Genomic DNA, 17,826 nt, shown 5'->3' with positions numbered 1-17,826 from the left:
ACCTAGTGAGTGTCGTTGGACTCCGTTTTCTCATTTCCTCAATGAAGGGTCAGAACAGAAAGAACAAGGATTTGGGGGTCAGAAAGGTCAAGTTCTAATCAAATTCTCACTAGCTGTGTTGCTCTAAGCAAGGAATTTCACCTCTGAGTTCATATCTTTAAATGGGAATGAGTCCTGTGCTGTGTTTTAAGTCTTTTCAGTCATGTCTGACTCTTGGCACCCTTATGGACTATAGCCCGCCAGGCTCCTCTGTCCATGGGGATTCTCCAGACAAGAATACCAGAGTGGGTTGCCATTTCCTCCCACAGGGAATCTTCCCGTCCCAGGGATCAAACCAGTGTCTCCTGTATCCCCAAGTGGGTTCTTTACCACGAGGGCAACCTGGGAAGCCCGAGTCCTGTGCTAAAACAACCTAAATATTCCCTAAATGCAGGCTGGTGGGAGCCCTGCTGAGCCCTGGGTTGGGGGCAAGGAAGGAAACCCACCTGCGCAGAACACACCCTTCACTGCACTCCTGAAGATCAGGACACGCACTTGACGGTCCTCCCGAAGCTGGGCCAGAGCTTCCAGCAGCTGCAGAGGAGACCAGATCAGATACCTCCCAGCTCAGCCCCAGCCCACCCTGGTGCCCGCCCTTACTCACCTGACTGACGAAGACGTTCCCCAGGGCATTGCGGGCACTTGGTCTGTTCATCAGAATCTCAGCAATTCCTGCAGGGGACAGGGCAGGGCTGGGTGAGCCAGCTGCCCTGCTCACTCCTGTCTGGGGCCTGGGATCTGGGCAGCCTCTACCCTTGATGAGCAGTGTGACCTGGGGCAAGTCATACACACTCAGGCCTCAGTTTTTCCAACCATAAAATCGGGAGAATAACCCTTGCCCTTTCTGCCTCACAGAAGTGGAAGAGCTTGAGAACCTCGGAGCACCATGGGGAGAGGGACGAGAATGACTGCCCCAGTGGTTCCTGCCTGCTTCTGCCATTGCGAGACACACACACACCCCTACACACCCCTTCTTCAATTTCACGTATCTCTCTCCATGTGATTCTTTTCTCTATAGCCAGACTTCCTCTTGAGCTGAATGAATTATGATAACACTACCACGTAGAAATCTCGTGTGCCCTGACTCAGTCACTGCTCCCACCTCCCCCAAAAGTAACAACTCTCCTGACTTTTTATGGTGATCACTTCCTTGCATTTCTTTACAATTTTATCACACAGATGGTCATCTCTAGACCATATAGTTTCGACTTGCTAGTTAATTAAAAAAAGAAAACTCTTAAAAGCTTGTTAAAATCCTTAGGTTCTGCTTCTAGCCCTGTCTTTTGCTCAAAGATATTTATTAAAGAACCTGAGGCGGGACTTCCCTGGTGGTCCAGTGGCTAAGACTCCCTTAATGCAGGAAGCCTGTGTTCAACCCCTGGTCAGGGAACTAGATCCCACGTGCTGTAACTAAGATCCCAAATACTGCAACTAAGACTGGCACAGCCAAAGAGAAAAAAAGAACGTGGGGCATTTGACCTGTAAGATTTCCTGCAGCATGGAATTTACTGATTGCACACTCATGGGACAAGCGAGCAGATGCCTCTGTCATAGGAATTTAGCAGCTAATCCAGAGGCTTGAGCACGTTCACATTCTGTCCTCTTTGGCAAGAGAATATCCTTTGCCCTACTCATGTGATATTCTTTCATGAGCACCAGTGAAACTTCTTGAAAGGCTTTTCTGTATTCTGTTAATAATTTTCTTGCCTTCCATTCTCTTAAGTCTTCTCCAGTCTAGCTCCCACCCCATCACTTGGCAGAAACTGTTCTCACCTAAGTGAGACCAGTGTAATCACATCACTAATCGAGGGACGTATTTCCATTCTTGTCCCAGGCTCAGCAACAATTAACTCTCCTGACCAAACACCTGCTCCTCCTTGAACATTTTGTGCTTGGCCTTTTTTTTTTTTTTTTTTTAGTAGACAGTTTTTTTGTTTTTTTTTTTTTTGCAGAACAATTTTAGGTTTACAGCAAAATGGAGTAGAAAGTGCTTCCCTGATGGTTCAGAGGGTAAAGAATATGCCTGCAATGCAGAAGACCTGGGTTCGATCCCTGGGTTTGGAAGATCCTCTGAAGAAGGAAGTGGCAACCCACTCCAGTATTCTTGCCTGGAGAATTCCATGGACAGAGGAGCCTGGCAGGCTACAGTTCATGGGATTGAAAAGAGTCGGACATGACTGAGAAAGTGCAGGAGTTCCCATAAATCCTCTGCCCAATGCACATGCGTAGCCTCCCACCAGAGTGGGACATTTGTTACCAAGATTAACTTCCATGCATATGTCTTTATCACCCAGCTTTCATGTTTACATTAGGGTTCACTCTCAGTGTTGCATATGCTATGGGTTTTGACAAATGTATAACAACATGTACCTGCCTGTGGCTCTACATTTTCCTGGCCTTCCTACCTCTCAGATGACCCCCTGCACTTCTTTTCTAGGTTTTCTTCTACCCAATTTAAAAATTCTTAATTCATTTATTCAACATCTATCTGTAATAAATAAGTCTTGGGGATATAATGTACATCATGGTGACTAGAGTTAAGAATATTTGAAAGTTGCTAAAACTGTACATCTTATAAGTTCCCCTCACTCACACAAAAATGTGTAAGTGTGTGGTGATGGATCTTAACTACATTTACTGTGGGGATTATTCCACAATATATACAAATACTGAACTGTTACATTGTACATGTGAAACAAATGAAACAAAGCAAAGGCTAACAGAGTTTTGCCAAGAGAACACACTGGTCATAACAAACACCCTCTTCCAACAACACAAGAGAAGACTCTACACATGTACATCAGCAGATGGTCAACACCAAAATCAGATTGATTGTATTCTTTGCAGCCAGATGGAGCAGCTCTATACAGCCAGCAAAAACAAGACCAGGACTGACTGTGGCTCAGATCATGAACTTATTGCAAAATTCAGACTTAAATTGAAGAAAGTAGGGAAAACCACTAGACCATTCAGGTATGACATAAATCAAATCCCTTACCATTATACAGTGGAAGTGACAATTAGATTCAAAGGATTAGATTTGATAGAGTGCCTGAAGAACTATGGATGGAGGTTCGTGACACTCTATAGGGAGGCAGTGATAAAGACCATCCCCAAGAAAAAGAAATGCAAAAAGGCAAAATGGTTGTCTGATGAGGCCTTACAAATAGCTGAAAAAGAAGAGAAGCTAAAGGCAAAGGAGAAAAGGAAAGACAGACCCATTTGAATGCAGCATTCCAAAGAATAGCAAGGAGAGATAAGAAAGCCTTCCTCAGTGAACAGTGCAAAGAAATAGAGGAAAACAATAGAATGGGAAAGACTAGAGATCTCTTCCAGAAAATTAGAGATACCAGGGGAAGATTTCATGCAAAATGGGCACAATAAAGGACAGAAATGCTATGGACCTAACAGAAGCAGAAGATATTAAGAAGAGACAGCAAGAATACACAGAAGACCCTACATAACCACACCCACCTAGAGCCAGACATCCTGGAATGTGAAGTCAAGTGGGCCTTAGGAAGCATCACTATGAACAAAGCTAGTGGAGGTGATGGAATTCCAGTTGAGCTATTTCAAATCCTGAAAGATGATGCTGTGAAAGTGCTGCACTCAATATGCCAGCACATTTGGAAAACTCAGCAGTGGCCACAGGACTGGAAAGGGACAGCTTTCACTCCAATCCCAAAGAAGGGCAATACCAAAGAATGTTCAAACTACCACACAATTGCACTCATTTCACATGCTAGCAAAGTAATGCTCAAAATGCTCCAAGCGAGACTTCAACAGTATGTAAACCGAGAACTTCCAGATATTCAAGCTGGATTTAGAAAAGGCAGAGGAACCAGAGATCAAATTGCCAATATCCATTGGATCATCAAAAAAGCAAGAGAGTTCCAGAAAAACATCTACTTCTGCTTTATTGACTACACCAAAGCCTTTGACTGTGTGGATCACAACAAACTATGGAAAATTCTTAACAGTGGTAGGAATTCCAGACCACCTTACCTGCCTCCTGAGAAATGTACATGCAGGTCAAGAAACAACAGTTAAAACTGGACAGGAACAACAGACTGGTTCCAAATCAGGAAAGGAGTATGTCAAGGCTGTATATTGTTTCCCTGCTTATTTAACTTATATGCAGAGTACATCATGAGAAATGCTGGGCTAGATGAAGCACAAACTGGAATCAAGATTGCCAGGAGAAATAACAATAACCTCGAATACACAGATGACAGCATCCTTATGGCAGAAAGCAAAGAACTAAAGAGCCTCTTGATGAAAGTGAAAGAGAAGAGTGAAAAAGGTGGCTTAAAACTCAACATTCAGAAAACGAAGATCATGGCATCGGCCTCATCACTTCTTGACAAATAGATGGGGAAACCATGGAAACAGTGACAGATGTTATTTTCTTGGGCTCCAAAATCATTGCAGATGGTGACTGCAGCCATGAAATTAAAAGATGATTGCTCCTTGGAAGAAAAGCTTTGACCAGCCTAGACAGCATTATTAAAAAGCAGAGACATTACTTTGCCGACAAGATCCATCTAGTCAAAGCTATGGTTTTTCCAGTAGTCATGTATGGATGTGAGAGTTGGACCATAAAGAAAGCTGAGTGCTGAAGAATTGATGCTTTTGAACTGTGGTGTTGGAGAAGACTCTTGAGAGTCCCTTGGACTGCAAGATCCAACCAGTCAATCCTAAAGGAAATCAGTCCTGAATATTCATTGGAAGAGCTGATGCTGAAGCTGAGCCTGATGCGAAGAGCTAACTCACTGGAAAAGACCCTGATGCTGGGAAAGATTGAAGGCGGGAGGAGAAAGAGAAAAGGGAGGATGAGATAGTTGGATGGTATCACTGATTGGATGGACGTGAGTTTGAGCAAGCTGCAGGAGTTGGTGATGGACAGGGAAGGTTGGCGTGCTGCAGTGCATGGGGTTGCAAAGAATCGGACATGACTGAGTGACTGAACTGAACATCTGAAACTAATATGTCAATTGTATTTTGATTAAAAAACCACTTCTTAACAAAAGATAACCACACAGAAGAAGATATACAAATGACCACTAAGCACATGAAATCATGTTTAATTTTATTAGTCTCGAATAAATGAGAGTTTAAAAAAAGCCTAGATATGACTGTACACCAAATACAATGACTAAAACTAAGAAGATGAAAAATAAAAACCAAGTGTTGCTTATTAAAAAAAAAAACCCTGAATATCTAGCAAACAACTTTGATATATAATAAATTGTGGGAGTTATAAGGATATGTACCAATCCCTGTCTTCAAGGGATTGTTGTATTAGTGCTTATAGCCTAATATAAGTAAATGATAATATGAGGTCATAAGTAAAATAAATACATAAAGTACTATAGAATTATAAATGGTAGTTCATATATGGATGCATTTGACCAAGGTGGAAATAGGTAAAAAAATGTCATTTTCAGAGTGAGGTGTAGTGGGAACAATACTACATGTAAGAGACTACTCCATTTGAAAAATTATATTTTTTCGAATGTGTTAATTTCTCTTGTACAGCAAAGTGATTCAGCTATATACATATATATTCCTTTTCCTATTTTCCATTATGATTTATCACAAGATATTGAATATAGTTCCCTATGTTATACAGTAGGACCTTGTTTATCCATTCTGTATATAATAGTTTGCAAAGTAGTTGAAGCTCCGGAAAGGTTAATCCAAAATCTCTTTATTCAGTCATTTGTACAGTTATGTATTTAACACACACTGGCCTCTGTACTAAACACTGATATCAGAGACTAGAGCAGACTCAGTCCCTGTCCTCTTAGATCCTGAAAGTCTAACAGAGGAGATCGACACTCAACAAGTAATTACTATTTGTGACGGGTACATGGGGGAAAAAAAGACAGGAGAATGGGGGTTTAGAGTGGGCAGAGGGGAGCCCTCGTGTAGAAGATCAGCAGTGACTTCCTGGGGGAAGAAGTGACCTTTCAGCTGAGAGCTGAGGAATGAATAGGAGTTAGCCAGACAAAAGTGTGTGTGTGTGTTGGTGGGGAAAAGCCTATTTCAGAGAGGGAGTGGCACAGTTGAGGGCCCTGAGTGCAGCAGAGCAGGTACTATAGGGTTTATATTGCTGGGCCTTTAATGTTTTTTGGCTGCACCTGAGAATTAAGCCAACATAAAACAGATTAACAGGAGAAAAGCATACGAATTTGTTCAAGTTTTATGTAACACAGGACTCCTCAAAAGGAAATGAAGACCCCAAGAATGGTAGGTCCACATGCTCTGACAAACCTAGGCAGCGTATTGGAAAGAAGAGACATTACTCTGCTGACAAAGGTCTGTGTAGTCCAGGCTGTGGTCTTCCCAGTGGTCATGGATGGTTGTGAGAGTGTAAAAGACACAGCTTTTAGTGTCTTTACAGTGGACCACAAAGAAGGCAGAGTGCCAAAGACTGTGCCAAACACCTTCGAACTGTGGTGCTGGAGAAGACTCCTGACAGTCCCTTGGACAGCAAGGAGATCAAACCAGTCAATCTTAAGGGAAATCAACCCTGAATACTCATTGGAAGGACTGATGCTGAAGCGGAAGCTCTGTATTACGGTCACCTGATGTGAACAGCTGACTCATTGGCAAAGTCCCTGATGCTGGGAAAGATCGAGGGCAGGAGAAGAGGGCGTCAAGGATGAGATGGCCGGATGGCATCATCCATGTAATGAATATGAACTTGGGCAAACTCTGGGAGACAGTGAGGGACAGGGAGGCCTGGTGTGCTGCAGTCCATGGGGTCAAAAGAGACGGACACAAGTGTGTTGACACAACAACACACAACACGCTTTTACAGTAGGAAGAGCAGCAACTGTGGCAAAGTTAACTGTGTGGGAGGCTACAGGAAGATAAGGCCTGTTTCTACACAGTTGTCCACACTTGGCTGTTTCAACACACTTGTCTGTTTGTACAGGATTCTCTTGGCTTCAACTCCCTGTTGAAGAATATTTTTTTTAATCTCCAGTTTCAGGAAGGGCATTTTTCAAACGGGAGTTTTTATCTTCTGTTTTCAGTAAGAAATGCCCTTCTTGCATCTGCTGTTTATTTCAACGGCGTTAGCTCAAGATTATCCCTATGCCAGTGTAGCATATTTCTTGGCGGGGGGAGGGGGGCACCTTTTAGTGTCTTCCAGAACTGGAGGAGTTCAGAGGAAAGGGAGAGCCCCGTGAGGCGTGACAGGAGAGTCAGGAGGGCTGCGCTTGCTTGTCTGCCCCTTCTGCTTCCCGCTTCCCATATGCTTGGCTCCTACACACGCAGGACTTCCCTGCACACCCAGCCTGCTCTCCTCTGAGCTCCAAGCCTGAATATATCCTGCTGCTCACTTGACATCTAGACCAACATGTCAAAAAATGATCAGTCTTTCTTCTGCTCCTTTGGTGAGTGAATGACATATCAACTCGGAGGTCTCTCCTATTGCCTCCATTTTTCTGACACTTGAAGCTTACTCAGTGTCCGAGGCAGACGATTCAACCTCTTGGATCTCAGACCTTGCAGCTCACACCCTGCCTTCCTGCAGCCACTAAGCTGGTGGGCTCTTCCTTCTACCGCGTGAATGCCCCAGCTGGCCCACTGTCCTCAGTTTTGCCTCCCCTTCCCCTTCCACATTCATTCCCTCATTTGGGTCAAAGTCATCTTTCTAACCCAAATCTGACCATATTCTTCTTGCTTCCCTTTTCATCCGAATTCAGTCTAAATCCTTATTACCACCCAAAAGATTCCCTACAATCTGGTCTTTGTACATCACTCTGGCCTCATGTGCCAAATCAGGCCAAGTGTGGGGGACAGAGACCAACTCTGGGCAGAGGCTCAAATATGCTTATGCCTTCTCGCCTGTTTCCCCTCCTGTAAAATGTCAGGATGGATTAGAGGAGTGTGTTCACCAATCCTTTGGTCTTCAAAGGCCTCTTATTCTTTTCTCTCAGTGTACCTAGCTTGGTGGAACAAGCAGAATTTATTAAGATGGTGTTCTCAGTGTGAGTTGATCTGAGACACCCAGAAGGGCCAGTGAAAGTTCTGGTGCTCTCAAGGACAAGGCTTTACAGCCACAGTTAGAGAACTGTGGTCTAGGACACAGAAATGTAACATGCAGTCTAGCTGGCTTCGCCAGCCTCCCTGGAAACCTTCATAGAACCCTTTGAGCCCCGCAGGCCTGGAGGTCCCACTGAGGAACTCAGATGTCCCAAAGGTCCTCCTCTCTAGAAAAGAAAATGTTGCAACCTGGGGAAGGGAAACTGGTGGATACAGAGGAACCACATCAGAAGGGTTGAGGAGAACAGTCTAGGTCCAAGACCACTGTGGCAGATAGACTTTAGAGTGGCCCCAGTGTTCATATCCTGAATAATCCCCTTCCCTTGAATGTGTGGGCAGAACCTGTGAATTGCTTCTAACCAAGAGAACCACAGGTAAGGTCATAAAAAATCACTTCTAAGATTAGGTCCAATTATATGACAAAGATAATGAGATGTCACTTCTGTGATTAGTTTATAATGTATACAAGACCCTGCATTGGACTTCCCTGGTGGTCCACTGGTAAAGAATCTGCCTGCCAATGCAGAGGACGTGGGTTCATTTCCTGACCCAGGAAGATTTCACACACTGCAGGGCAATTAAGCTAACTCACCACCACTACTGCCCGGATCCTTAAACCCTTGAGCCACAACTGTTGAAGCCTGCGTGCGCTAGAGCCCAAGCTCTGCAACAAGAAGCCAGCCCAATGAGAAGTCTGCACATGGCAACTAGAGAGTAGCCCCTGCTCGCGGCAACTAGAGAAAGCCTGCATGCAGGAAGAACCAGAGCAGCCAAAACTAAGTAAAATTTTCAAACACTGTATTACTAGCACACACTAGTGGGCCCATGGATACGGTCCTGTGGCAGGGTCCTCTGGGCAGCCTCTAGGAGCTCAGAGTGGTCCCTGGCCAACAGGAAGAAAACAGGACTTCAGTACTACAACAACACGATATGAATTCTGTCGATAGCCTGAGGAACCTGGAAGCAGATCCATCCCCAGTTGAGCCTATGATGAGAGACCATAGCCCCTGCCAACTCTGGGATTGCAGCCTGCTAAAACCCTGAAGAAGAGAACCCAGCAAAATTGTGCCTAGACTTCTGACCTATGGAAACTATGAGATAATAATTGTACGCTATTTTAAGCAACAGTCTGTGGTAATATGTTATGTGGCAATAGAAAACAAATATAGTCATTACATCCTGGGATTGACAGGAACTTTCCTCTCTCCTCTTCACTTTCCTGTTCTCTTTCCTTTTTCTCTGGCTAACTCTCTCCCATATTTCATCTCTAGCTCCCTCTTGCAGAATGCAAATATGGTGCTCGGCTGAAGTCACAGCTCAGTCACATCCCAGCTCCATGGCCTTGGACAAGTTACTTTATCCTTCTGACCTTCACTTTCCTGATCTATAAATAGAAATACTAAAAAGGTTGTAGTGAAGATTAAAAGAGATAATGTCCATAAGTGTATAACCAGATTCTGTGGGCACTTTGAGCAGGGAAAATGCACAGAAGCTGGTGAAAGTCTAGGACCCAATATGAGGTGTGAGCTCTAAGCTGGGAGACCAAAGGGGCTAGACAGTGTGTCTTTGGCTTTCATTCATTCACCTGACAATGTTCAGCTTGTACTACCACATGCCAGGCCCCGGGGAAATAGAGGACCCAGCCGTGGTCCCTGACTTCTTAGTTGACACCCTATTCTGGGAACATTGCCCTTGCTGGACCCCAGTAATAATGATGGGTTTGCATTGTACCCTCTCTACTCCTATCAGACTCCCATGATGGTTTGATTTGCTTAGCAGAAGACCTAGAGTCACATCTATCTGGGTCTGGATCACACAGTGATGTGGGTGGGAGTTGATAAAAACCACTGGAAGGTCGTGTGGGTATGTGTGCTCAGTTGCTCACTAGTGTCTGACTCTGTCATCCCTATGGACTGTAGCCTGCAAGGCTCCTCTGTCCATGGGATTCTCAAGGCAAGAACACTGGAGTGGCATTGCCATTCCCTTCTCCAGGGGATCTTCCTGACCCAGGGATCAAACCCAAGTCTCCTGTGTCTCCTGCACTGGCACATTCTTTTACCACTGAGCTGTGTGGGAAGCCTTAATAATCCCTTAGTATATAGGGGGGGAAACTAAGGCTCAGAAAAGAAGAGAACATGCCAAAGTTACTAGGTGGACCCAGCTAGCAATCCTCAGTCTCAGAGTTAACAAGTGATGAGGAAGACAAGTCCAGACAGAAGGAATGTAAAAGGACAAGGGTGGGGGAAGAGGGTGCAATTCCTTAGTGGTTTACAAAGGTAGAGAGGGAGGAGAGGACCCAAGTCAGGGGCATAGTTAAAAGAAAACACTTAAGTGGGATGGCTTAAAATGAACAAACCCATGGTAGGAGAGATAAGGTGACATGGTCAGGTTGTGGTGGAGAACCTTGAATATTCAGCTAAGGAGCTGGAGTAAAGCCATCAGAGTGAGGAGTGGTTAACAGGCTAAGCTCATTTTCAAAGACAACAGGCGCAATGTGACAATGCTCTGGTGCTGTCACGCCAAGTGGAAGACAGAACTGGTGACTTGTAGGAGGATGGTGGGATGGTTCTCCTGGGTGTGGGTCTCCTCCTCATGCCTCCTCCACTGCCTCTTCTTGGTTTCCTTATCTCCTTCCCTCTAGGACATTCTATATGCCCTCTGGCAGGGGCAGAAGCTTAATCTCCTGACGCTTATACTTTTGTTCAGTGGCTCAGTCATTTCTGACTCTGTGACCCCATTGACTGCAGCACACCTGTCCTCCATCATCTAGAGTTGCTCAAACTCATGTCCATTGAGTTGATCATGCCATCCAACCATCTTATCCTCTGTCTCCCCTTCTCCTCCAGCATCAGGATCTTTTCCAGTGAGTCAGCTCTTCACATCAGGTGGCAGAAGTATTGGAGCTTCAGGTTCAGCATCAGCCCTTGCAATGAATATTCAGAATCCTTTAGGATTGACTGGTTTGATCTCCTTGCTGTCCAAGGCACTCTCAAGAGCCTTCTCGAGCACCACAGTTCAAAAACATCAATTCTTCGGCACTCAGACTTCTTCAAGGGCTTCCCTGGTGGTTCAGGGGCTTCCCTGGTGGTTCAGATGGTAAAGAATTTGCCTGCAATGAAGGAGACCTGGGTTCGATCCATGGGTTGGGAAGATCCCCTGGAGGAGGGCATGGCAACCTACTCCAATATTCTTGCCTGGAGAATCCCCATGGACAGAGGAGCCTGGTGGACTATACAGTCCATGGGGTTGAAAAGAGTCAGACATGACTGAGAGACTCAGCACACAGCACAGCACAGCTGGTGGTTCAGACAGTAAAGAATCTACCTGCAATGAAGGAGGCGTGGGATCCATCCTTGGGCCAGGAAGATCCAGTGACGAAGGAAATGGCAACCCACTCCAGTTATCTTGCCTGGAGAACTCCATGGACAGAGGAGCCTGGTGGGCTACAGACCTTGGAGTCACAAAGAGTCAGACATGACGGAGTGACTAACACATTGCAGACTTCTTTATGGTCCAATTCTCATATCCATACATGACTACTGGAAAAACCATAGCTTTGATTATGTGACCTTTCTCAGCAAAGTGATGTCTCTGCTTTTTAATATACTGTCTAGGTTGGTCATAGCTTTTCTTCCAAGGAGCAAGCATCTTTTAATTTCATGGTTGCAGTCACCATCTGAGGTGATTTTGGAGCCCAAGAAAATAAAGTCTGTCACTCTTTCCATTGTTTGCTCATCTATTTCCCATGCAGTGATGGGACCAGATGCCATGATCTCAGTTTTTTGAATGTTGAGTTTTAAGCCAGTTTTTTCACCCTCCTCTTTCACTTTCATCAAGAGGCTCTTTAGTTCCTCTTCACTTTCTGCCATAAGAGTGGTATGTATCATCTACATATCCAAGGTTATTGATACTGCTCCTGGCAATCTTGATTCCAGCTTGTGCTTCATCCAGCCTGGCATTTCACATCTGTACTCTGTATATAAGTTAAATAAACAAGGTGACAATATACAGCTTTGATATACTCCTTTCCCAATTTGGAACTAGTCCAGCTCCATGTCCAGTTCTAACTGTTGCTTCTTGACCTGCATATAGATTTTTCAGGAGGCAGGTCAGATGGTCTGGTATTCCCACCTCTTTAAGAATTTTCCACAGTTTGTTGTGATCCACACAGTCCAAGGCTTTGGCATAGTCAATAAAGCAGAAGTAGATGTTTTTCTGGAGCTCTCTTGCTTTTTCGATGATCCAATGGATATTGGCAATTTGATCTCTGGTTCCTCTGCCTTTTCTAAATCCAGCTTGAATATCTGGAAGTTCTCGGTTTACATACTGGTGAAGTCTCGCTTGGAGCATTTTGAGCATTACTTTGCTAGCATGTGAAATGGGTGCAATTGTGTGGTAGTTTGAACATTCTTTGGTATTGCCCTTCTTTGGGATTGGAGTGAAAGCTGTCCCTTTCCAGTCCTGTGGCCACTGCTGAGTTTGCCAAATTTGCTGGCATCTTAATGCAGCACTTTAACAACATCATCCTTTAGGATTTGAAATAGCTCAGCTGGAATTCCATCACCTCCACTAGCTTTGTTTGTAGTAATGCTTCCTAAGGCCCACTTGACTTCACATTCCAGGATATCTGGCTCTAGGTGTGTGATCATTATCTGGGTCATTAAGACCTTGTACAGTTCTTCTGTGTATTCTTGCCGCCTCTCCTTAAAATCTTCTACTTCGGTTAGGTCCTTACCATTTCTGTCCTTTATTGTGCCCATCTTTGCATGAAATGTTCCTTTGGTATCTCTGATTTTCTTGAAGAGATCTCTAGTTTTTCCTATCTATTGTTTTCCTCTATTTCTTTGCATTGTTAACTTAAGAAGGGTTTCTTATCTCTCCTTGCTATTCTCTGGAACTCTGCATCCAGATGGGTATATCTTTCCTTTTCTCCTTTGCCTTTTGCTTCTCGTCTTTTCACAGCTTCTTGTAAGGCCTCCTCAGACAACCATTTTACCTTTTTTGTATTTCTTTTTCTTGGGGATGGTTTTGATCACCACCTCCTGTACTGTGTTACAAACCTCCATCCATAGTTCTCCAGGCACTCTGCCTATCAGATCTAATCCCTTGAATCTATTTCTCACTTCCACTGTATAATCATAAGGGATTTGACTTAGGTTATACCTGAATGGCCTAGTGGTATTCCCTACTTTCTTAAATTTAATTTTGAATTTTGCAATAAGGAGTTCATGATCTGATTCAAGGTCAGCTCCTGTCTTTTTTTTTTTTTGCTGACTGTATAAGCTTCTTCATCTTTGGTTGCAAACAATATAATCAGTCTAATTTCTATATTGGCCATCTGGTGATGTCCATGTGAAGAGTCAGCTCTTGTGTTGTTGGAATAGGGTGTTTGCTATGACCAGTGCATTCTCTTGGCAAAACTCTGTTAGCCTTTGCACTGCGTCATTTTGTACTCCAAGGTCAAACCTGCCTGTTACTCCAGGTATCTCTTGACTTCCTACTTCAGTCCCCTATGAGGAAAAGGACATCTTTTTTGGTGTTAGTTCTAGAAGGTCATGTAGGCCTTCATAGAACTGCTCAGCTTCTTTGGCATTAGTGGTTGGGTCACAGACTTGGATTACTGTGATACTTGTTATTTCTGGATAAAAATTCTCCTATCTACAAGTGAGCCATGATAATTTTTCAACTAATGTACAAGTCTGTGTTCTTAGTCTCTGAATTACTAGAAGAATAGAGATGTCCATTAATAGTTGAGAACACAGGTTTTAAAATCAGGCCGAGTCCATGTTGCTTAAACTCTGTTCCTCGGTTTATTGATCTGTAAAGTTGGGAGAATAGTTACAACTATTTCAAGGCAAACAGTGTTGCCCGTTGGCAGTGAACAAAGCATGAGAGCAACTGGGGTATTCTCTAACCCTAGCCATCCCACATGGCCAGAGAATTCTCACCAAGTGAGGCAGTTGGAGGCCAGAAGCCTCTTCATGTCCATCAAAAGTGGGGGATGTAGGTAGGGAACAGTATGCAATGTCGCGGAGCAAGGAACAATTCTTCAACAGCTCTTCAACTTAGCATCAAGCAAGAAAAAAGAAGAAATATGAGATGCCTCGAACAATACAATCTGTGTAAACTAAAATTTGGACACAGTGCTACTTTAAATGCGGGGAAGGTTAGAGGGGTCGGGCCAGGGGAGAAAGTAAAGACAAGAGGAACTTGCCCAGCTGGTGACACAACAGCAGACAGGGGAATGCCACTGAATGCGAAGTCCAATCACTGCCCTTCACCCGCCTTCACAAATAACACTACCCCCAAACAGAAACAAAACAAAATATAACACGACCAAGAAGACCCAACACGAGGCTCAGTCCAGCTGTTCTTGCCAGTGAGCGCTGCGAGCTCTCCCTTGAGTCAGCAGGACTCCGCCCTCCAGCAGCAGCTGCAGGGCAATCACACAGGAGGGCGCCAAGCGCTCCTCCGGGCCTCTCCTCTCTCCCCTCCCCTCCTTTCTCCCACCCCCGCCCCCCGCCCCCCCCAGCTCCTCCTTTCCAGGAGGCGGGACACCCTAAGCCAAATTGGAATTGGCTCGGCTGCCCCAGCCCACTGGAACCTCGCCAGGACGCTCAGCCTGGGAGGAAAATCAGGCATTTTAAAGCTGTAGTGGGGGGGTGGGGCTTGCTGGCACTTAGTTCTACCCTTGAACGAGTCCCTTCTCTTTCCTCACAGCCCCAGGCCACTAAATCTGGGGCTGAGGGGACCGATATTGACGCAGAATCCCTTCACAATTACGGTGGGGGCGGCAGGTAAGGTGGTCACCTACCAAAGGATTTAGGCCAGGGGAGCCTCTACTGGGATGCAGGAACTTTGGGGTCCAATCCTCAAACACACTGAGCAACCTGCCTCCCCCTTTCTGGTTTTGGGGTAGGAGATAGACAGGCCCTCAGGCCAGACAGCTGGTGTTTGTCAGTGGAGTAAAACTGAAGTTTCTCACCCAGACTCGCCAAGGACAAAGCTATTGTCAGTAAATGAGCTCTGCTGGAATAAAGAGGTAAGATGATCACCCCTGAGGTCAAGAAAAATGTCCTTGTCTACACATGTGCAGGAAGGCTTTTTAGGGATGAAAAAGGGCGGGGTTGCCACCCCTTAGTAAGCGTGGACACACCCCCATAGGTCTCTGCAGTGGGATCCATCTTAGCAAAAAGTTGCCCAGGCATGTTGGGGCGGTCCTAGGGCCAGTCAGGTGTGAAGAAACAAGATAATTTGCCATATATAAACACCCAAACGCTGTCCTTTATAAGTGATTTAACTCACCTCTTTACTGGCCTCCTCCTCGTTAGAGAGGCCCCAGATACCCTTTTTCTCTGGATGTGTATTTCTGTCTAGCTTTTCTGACTTAAATATAACTGCTTCTCTGTGTGCTCTCCCATATGTTGTGCTGTGTCTGTAATAGTAAGCTTTGTACCTGTTTTTACAGTCTTTGCCTCCTTGAAACATTCTTGTTTTCAAATGCCTGCTTTCCTTCTAGCCTCTCCCTGCTGGTGGTCTAGGAGATAGGATTCCTGGTTTTCATCCAGGCTACCCAGGTTCAATTTCTGGCTAGGGAACTAAATTCTCTCTCAGGACCACTCACTGCTTTCTCTGTCTGAGATCAGTTTCAGTCTGCCTCCCTGTAGTGGGAGTACTGGCCATGGGTCCGTACCGGCCAACAGCACCAGGCGTGCCAGGCCTGCCTCTCAGCCAGCCAGAGCTCACCCCAGCCGCTTTCCGGGCTCTCGGCACTTACCCTGGTCTGGACCCGCCAGAGCGCACACCTGGATCTCCCGGCCGGCAGCCCCGGGGTTGGAGGAGCAGCCGCGGGTCTCAAGCGGCTTCCAGGGGCGCGGAAAGCGCAGGGTGCTGGTCAGGACGCGCAGCATGGGGGCCCACTTTGGGAACGGGCCACTCGGCCCTCCACCACCGCCTCTCGCTGAAAGCTCGCTGCTCTGCTCCAGGCCTTTACAAACTGCTCCTCCTACGGGCCGGGCCGAAAGCCCTGCGCGGTTCCCTGAGCCTGTAGGAAACCGGAAGACATGAGTAAGGAGAAAGCCCGGCTCTGTTGTGTATTTTAGGACAAGGCTGCCAATCTAAGTCCCCAAATTTTAATCTGTAAAGTGCGGGTAATAAAAGTGACAAGTGCCAAAGATAAAGAAAGCCGAAAGCTAAAGTAGTAGAACAGATTTTAATCAGTAATACACTGTTGCAAAAGAGAAATGAACTTTTATGAACAGCATGAACTCTTAACATAGTTTCTAACAGCTCAAGGACACATCCCTAGGATGACTCTAGCCCCTTTTAAAGTGCCTGCCTAAGAAAACTCAAGACTGCCGAAAGGTCTTGTTCCAGCCACCATCTGAAGGTAGGGCTCCTCTCTCCCAGTCTCTGTGGGAGCCTAAGCTTGCAGAAGGGACAGCAAACCTAGAATAGTTCCATGTGGACTAACCCCGCTCTGCCTATTTTGAACGATTTCACTTCCCCGATTGTATACCGTCCTGGCTCACCCACCTCCCTACTCCTTCTTCTCCTTGTAAAATCTCTTCTCACTACTTTAGGGGAGGCTGAAGCCTAGTAGCCAAATAAGACGGTAATAAGCCAGATAAGACGGTAGGTGTTGCAAGAGGGCATCAGAGGGCAGACACACTGAAACCATACTCACAGAAAATAGTCAATCTAATCACACTAGGACCAAAGTCTAACTCAATAACACTAAGCCATGCCTGTGGGGCAACCCAAGACGGGCGGGTCATGGTGGAGAGATCTGACAGAATGTGGTCCACTGGAGAAGGGAATGGCAAACCACTCCAGTATTCTTGCCTTGAGAACCCCATGAACAGTATGAAAAGGCAAAATAATAGGATACTGAAAGAGGAACTCCCCAGGTCAGTAGGGGCCCAATATGCTACTGGAGATCAGTGGAGAAATAACTCCAGAAAGAATGAAAGGATGGAGCCAAAGCAAAAACAATACCCAGCTGTGGATGTGACTGGTGATAGAAGCAAGGTCCGATGCTGTAAAGAGCAATATTGCATAGGAACCTGGAATGTCAGGTCCATGAATCAAGGCAAATTGGAAGTGGTCAAACAAGAGATGGCAAGAGTGAACGTCGACATTCTAGGAATCAGCGAACTAAAATGGACTGGAGTGGGTGAATTTAACTCAGATGACCATTATATCTACTACTGCAGGCAGGAATCCCTCAGAAGAAATGGAGTGGCCATCATGGTCAACAAAAGAGTCCGAAATGCAGTACTTGGACGCAATCTCAAAAACGACAGAATGATCTCTGTTCGTTTCCAAGGCAAACCATTCAATATCACAGTAATCTAAGTCTATGCCCCAACCAGTAATGCTGAAGAAGCTGAAGTTGAACGGTTCTATGAAGACCTACAAGACCTTTTAGAACTAACACCCAAAAAAGATGTCCTTTTCATTATAGGGAACTGGAATGCAAAAGGAGGAATTCAGGAAACACCTGGAGTAACAGGCAAATTTGGCCTTGGAGTACAGAATGAAGCAGGGCAAAGGCTAATAGAGTTCTGCCAAGAGAATGCACTGGTCATAGCAAACACCCTCTTCCAACAACACAAGAGAAGACTCTACACATGGACATCACCAGATGGTCAACACCGAAATCAGATTGATTATATTCTTTGCAGCCAAAGATGGAGAAACGCTATACAGTCAACAAAAACAAGACCA

The 17,826-nt window shown here is 45.3% G+C and overlaps 1 protein-coding gene across 6 annotated transcripts in view; it reads right to left on the bottom strand.

The window, feature by feature from the left end:
• ECHDC2 (enoyl-CoA hydratase domain containing 2) overlaps positions 1 to 16,158 on the bottom strand; it is a 31,684-nt gene extending 15,526 nt beyond the window's left edge. For 2 of the 6 annotated variants that reach the window (XM_055585864.1, XM_055585865.1), the window contains exons 1-3: positions 15,875 to 16,156; positions 644 to 711; positions 486 to 573 (exon numbers count right to left, since the gene is read on the bottom strand). In XM_055585864.1, the coding sequence (XP_055441839.1) occupies positions 486 to 573; positions 644 to 711; positions 15,875 to 16,007 (289 nt within the window). In that variant the 5' untranslated portion in view covers positions 16,008 to 16,156. Of the gene's footprint in view, positions 1 to 485; positions 574 to 643; positions 712 to 15,874 lie in introns of all 6 variants that reach the window. The other 4 variants (XM_055585867.1, XM_055585866.1, XM_055585862.1 and 1 more) reach the window with 4 other exon arrangements.
• Positions 16,159 to 17,826: the final 1,668 nt, after the last annotated feature.

The sequence above is a fragment of the Bubalus kerabau genome, chromosome 6 (genome assembly GCF_029407905.1).
Source record: "Bubalus kerabau isolate K-KA32 ecotype Philippines breed swamp buffalo chromosome 6, PCC_UOA_SB_1v2, whole genome shotgun sequence".
Lineage (NCBI taxonomy): Eukaryota > Metazoa > Chordata > Mammalia > Artiodactyla > Bovidae > Bubalus > Bubalus kerabau.
This window is presented reverse-complemented; position numbering and strand designations above follow the sequence as displayed.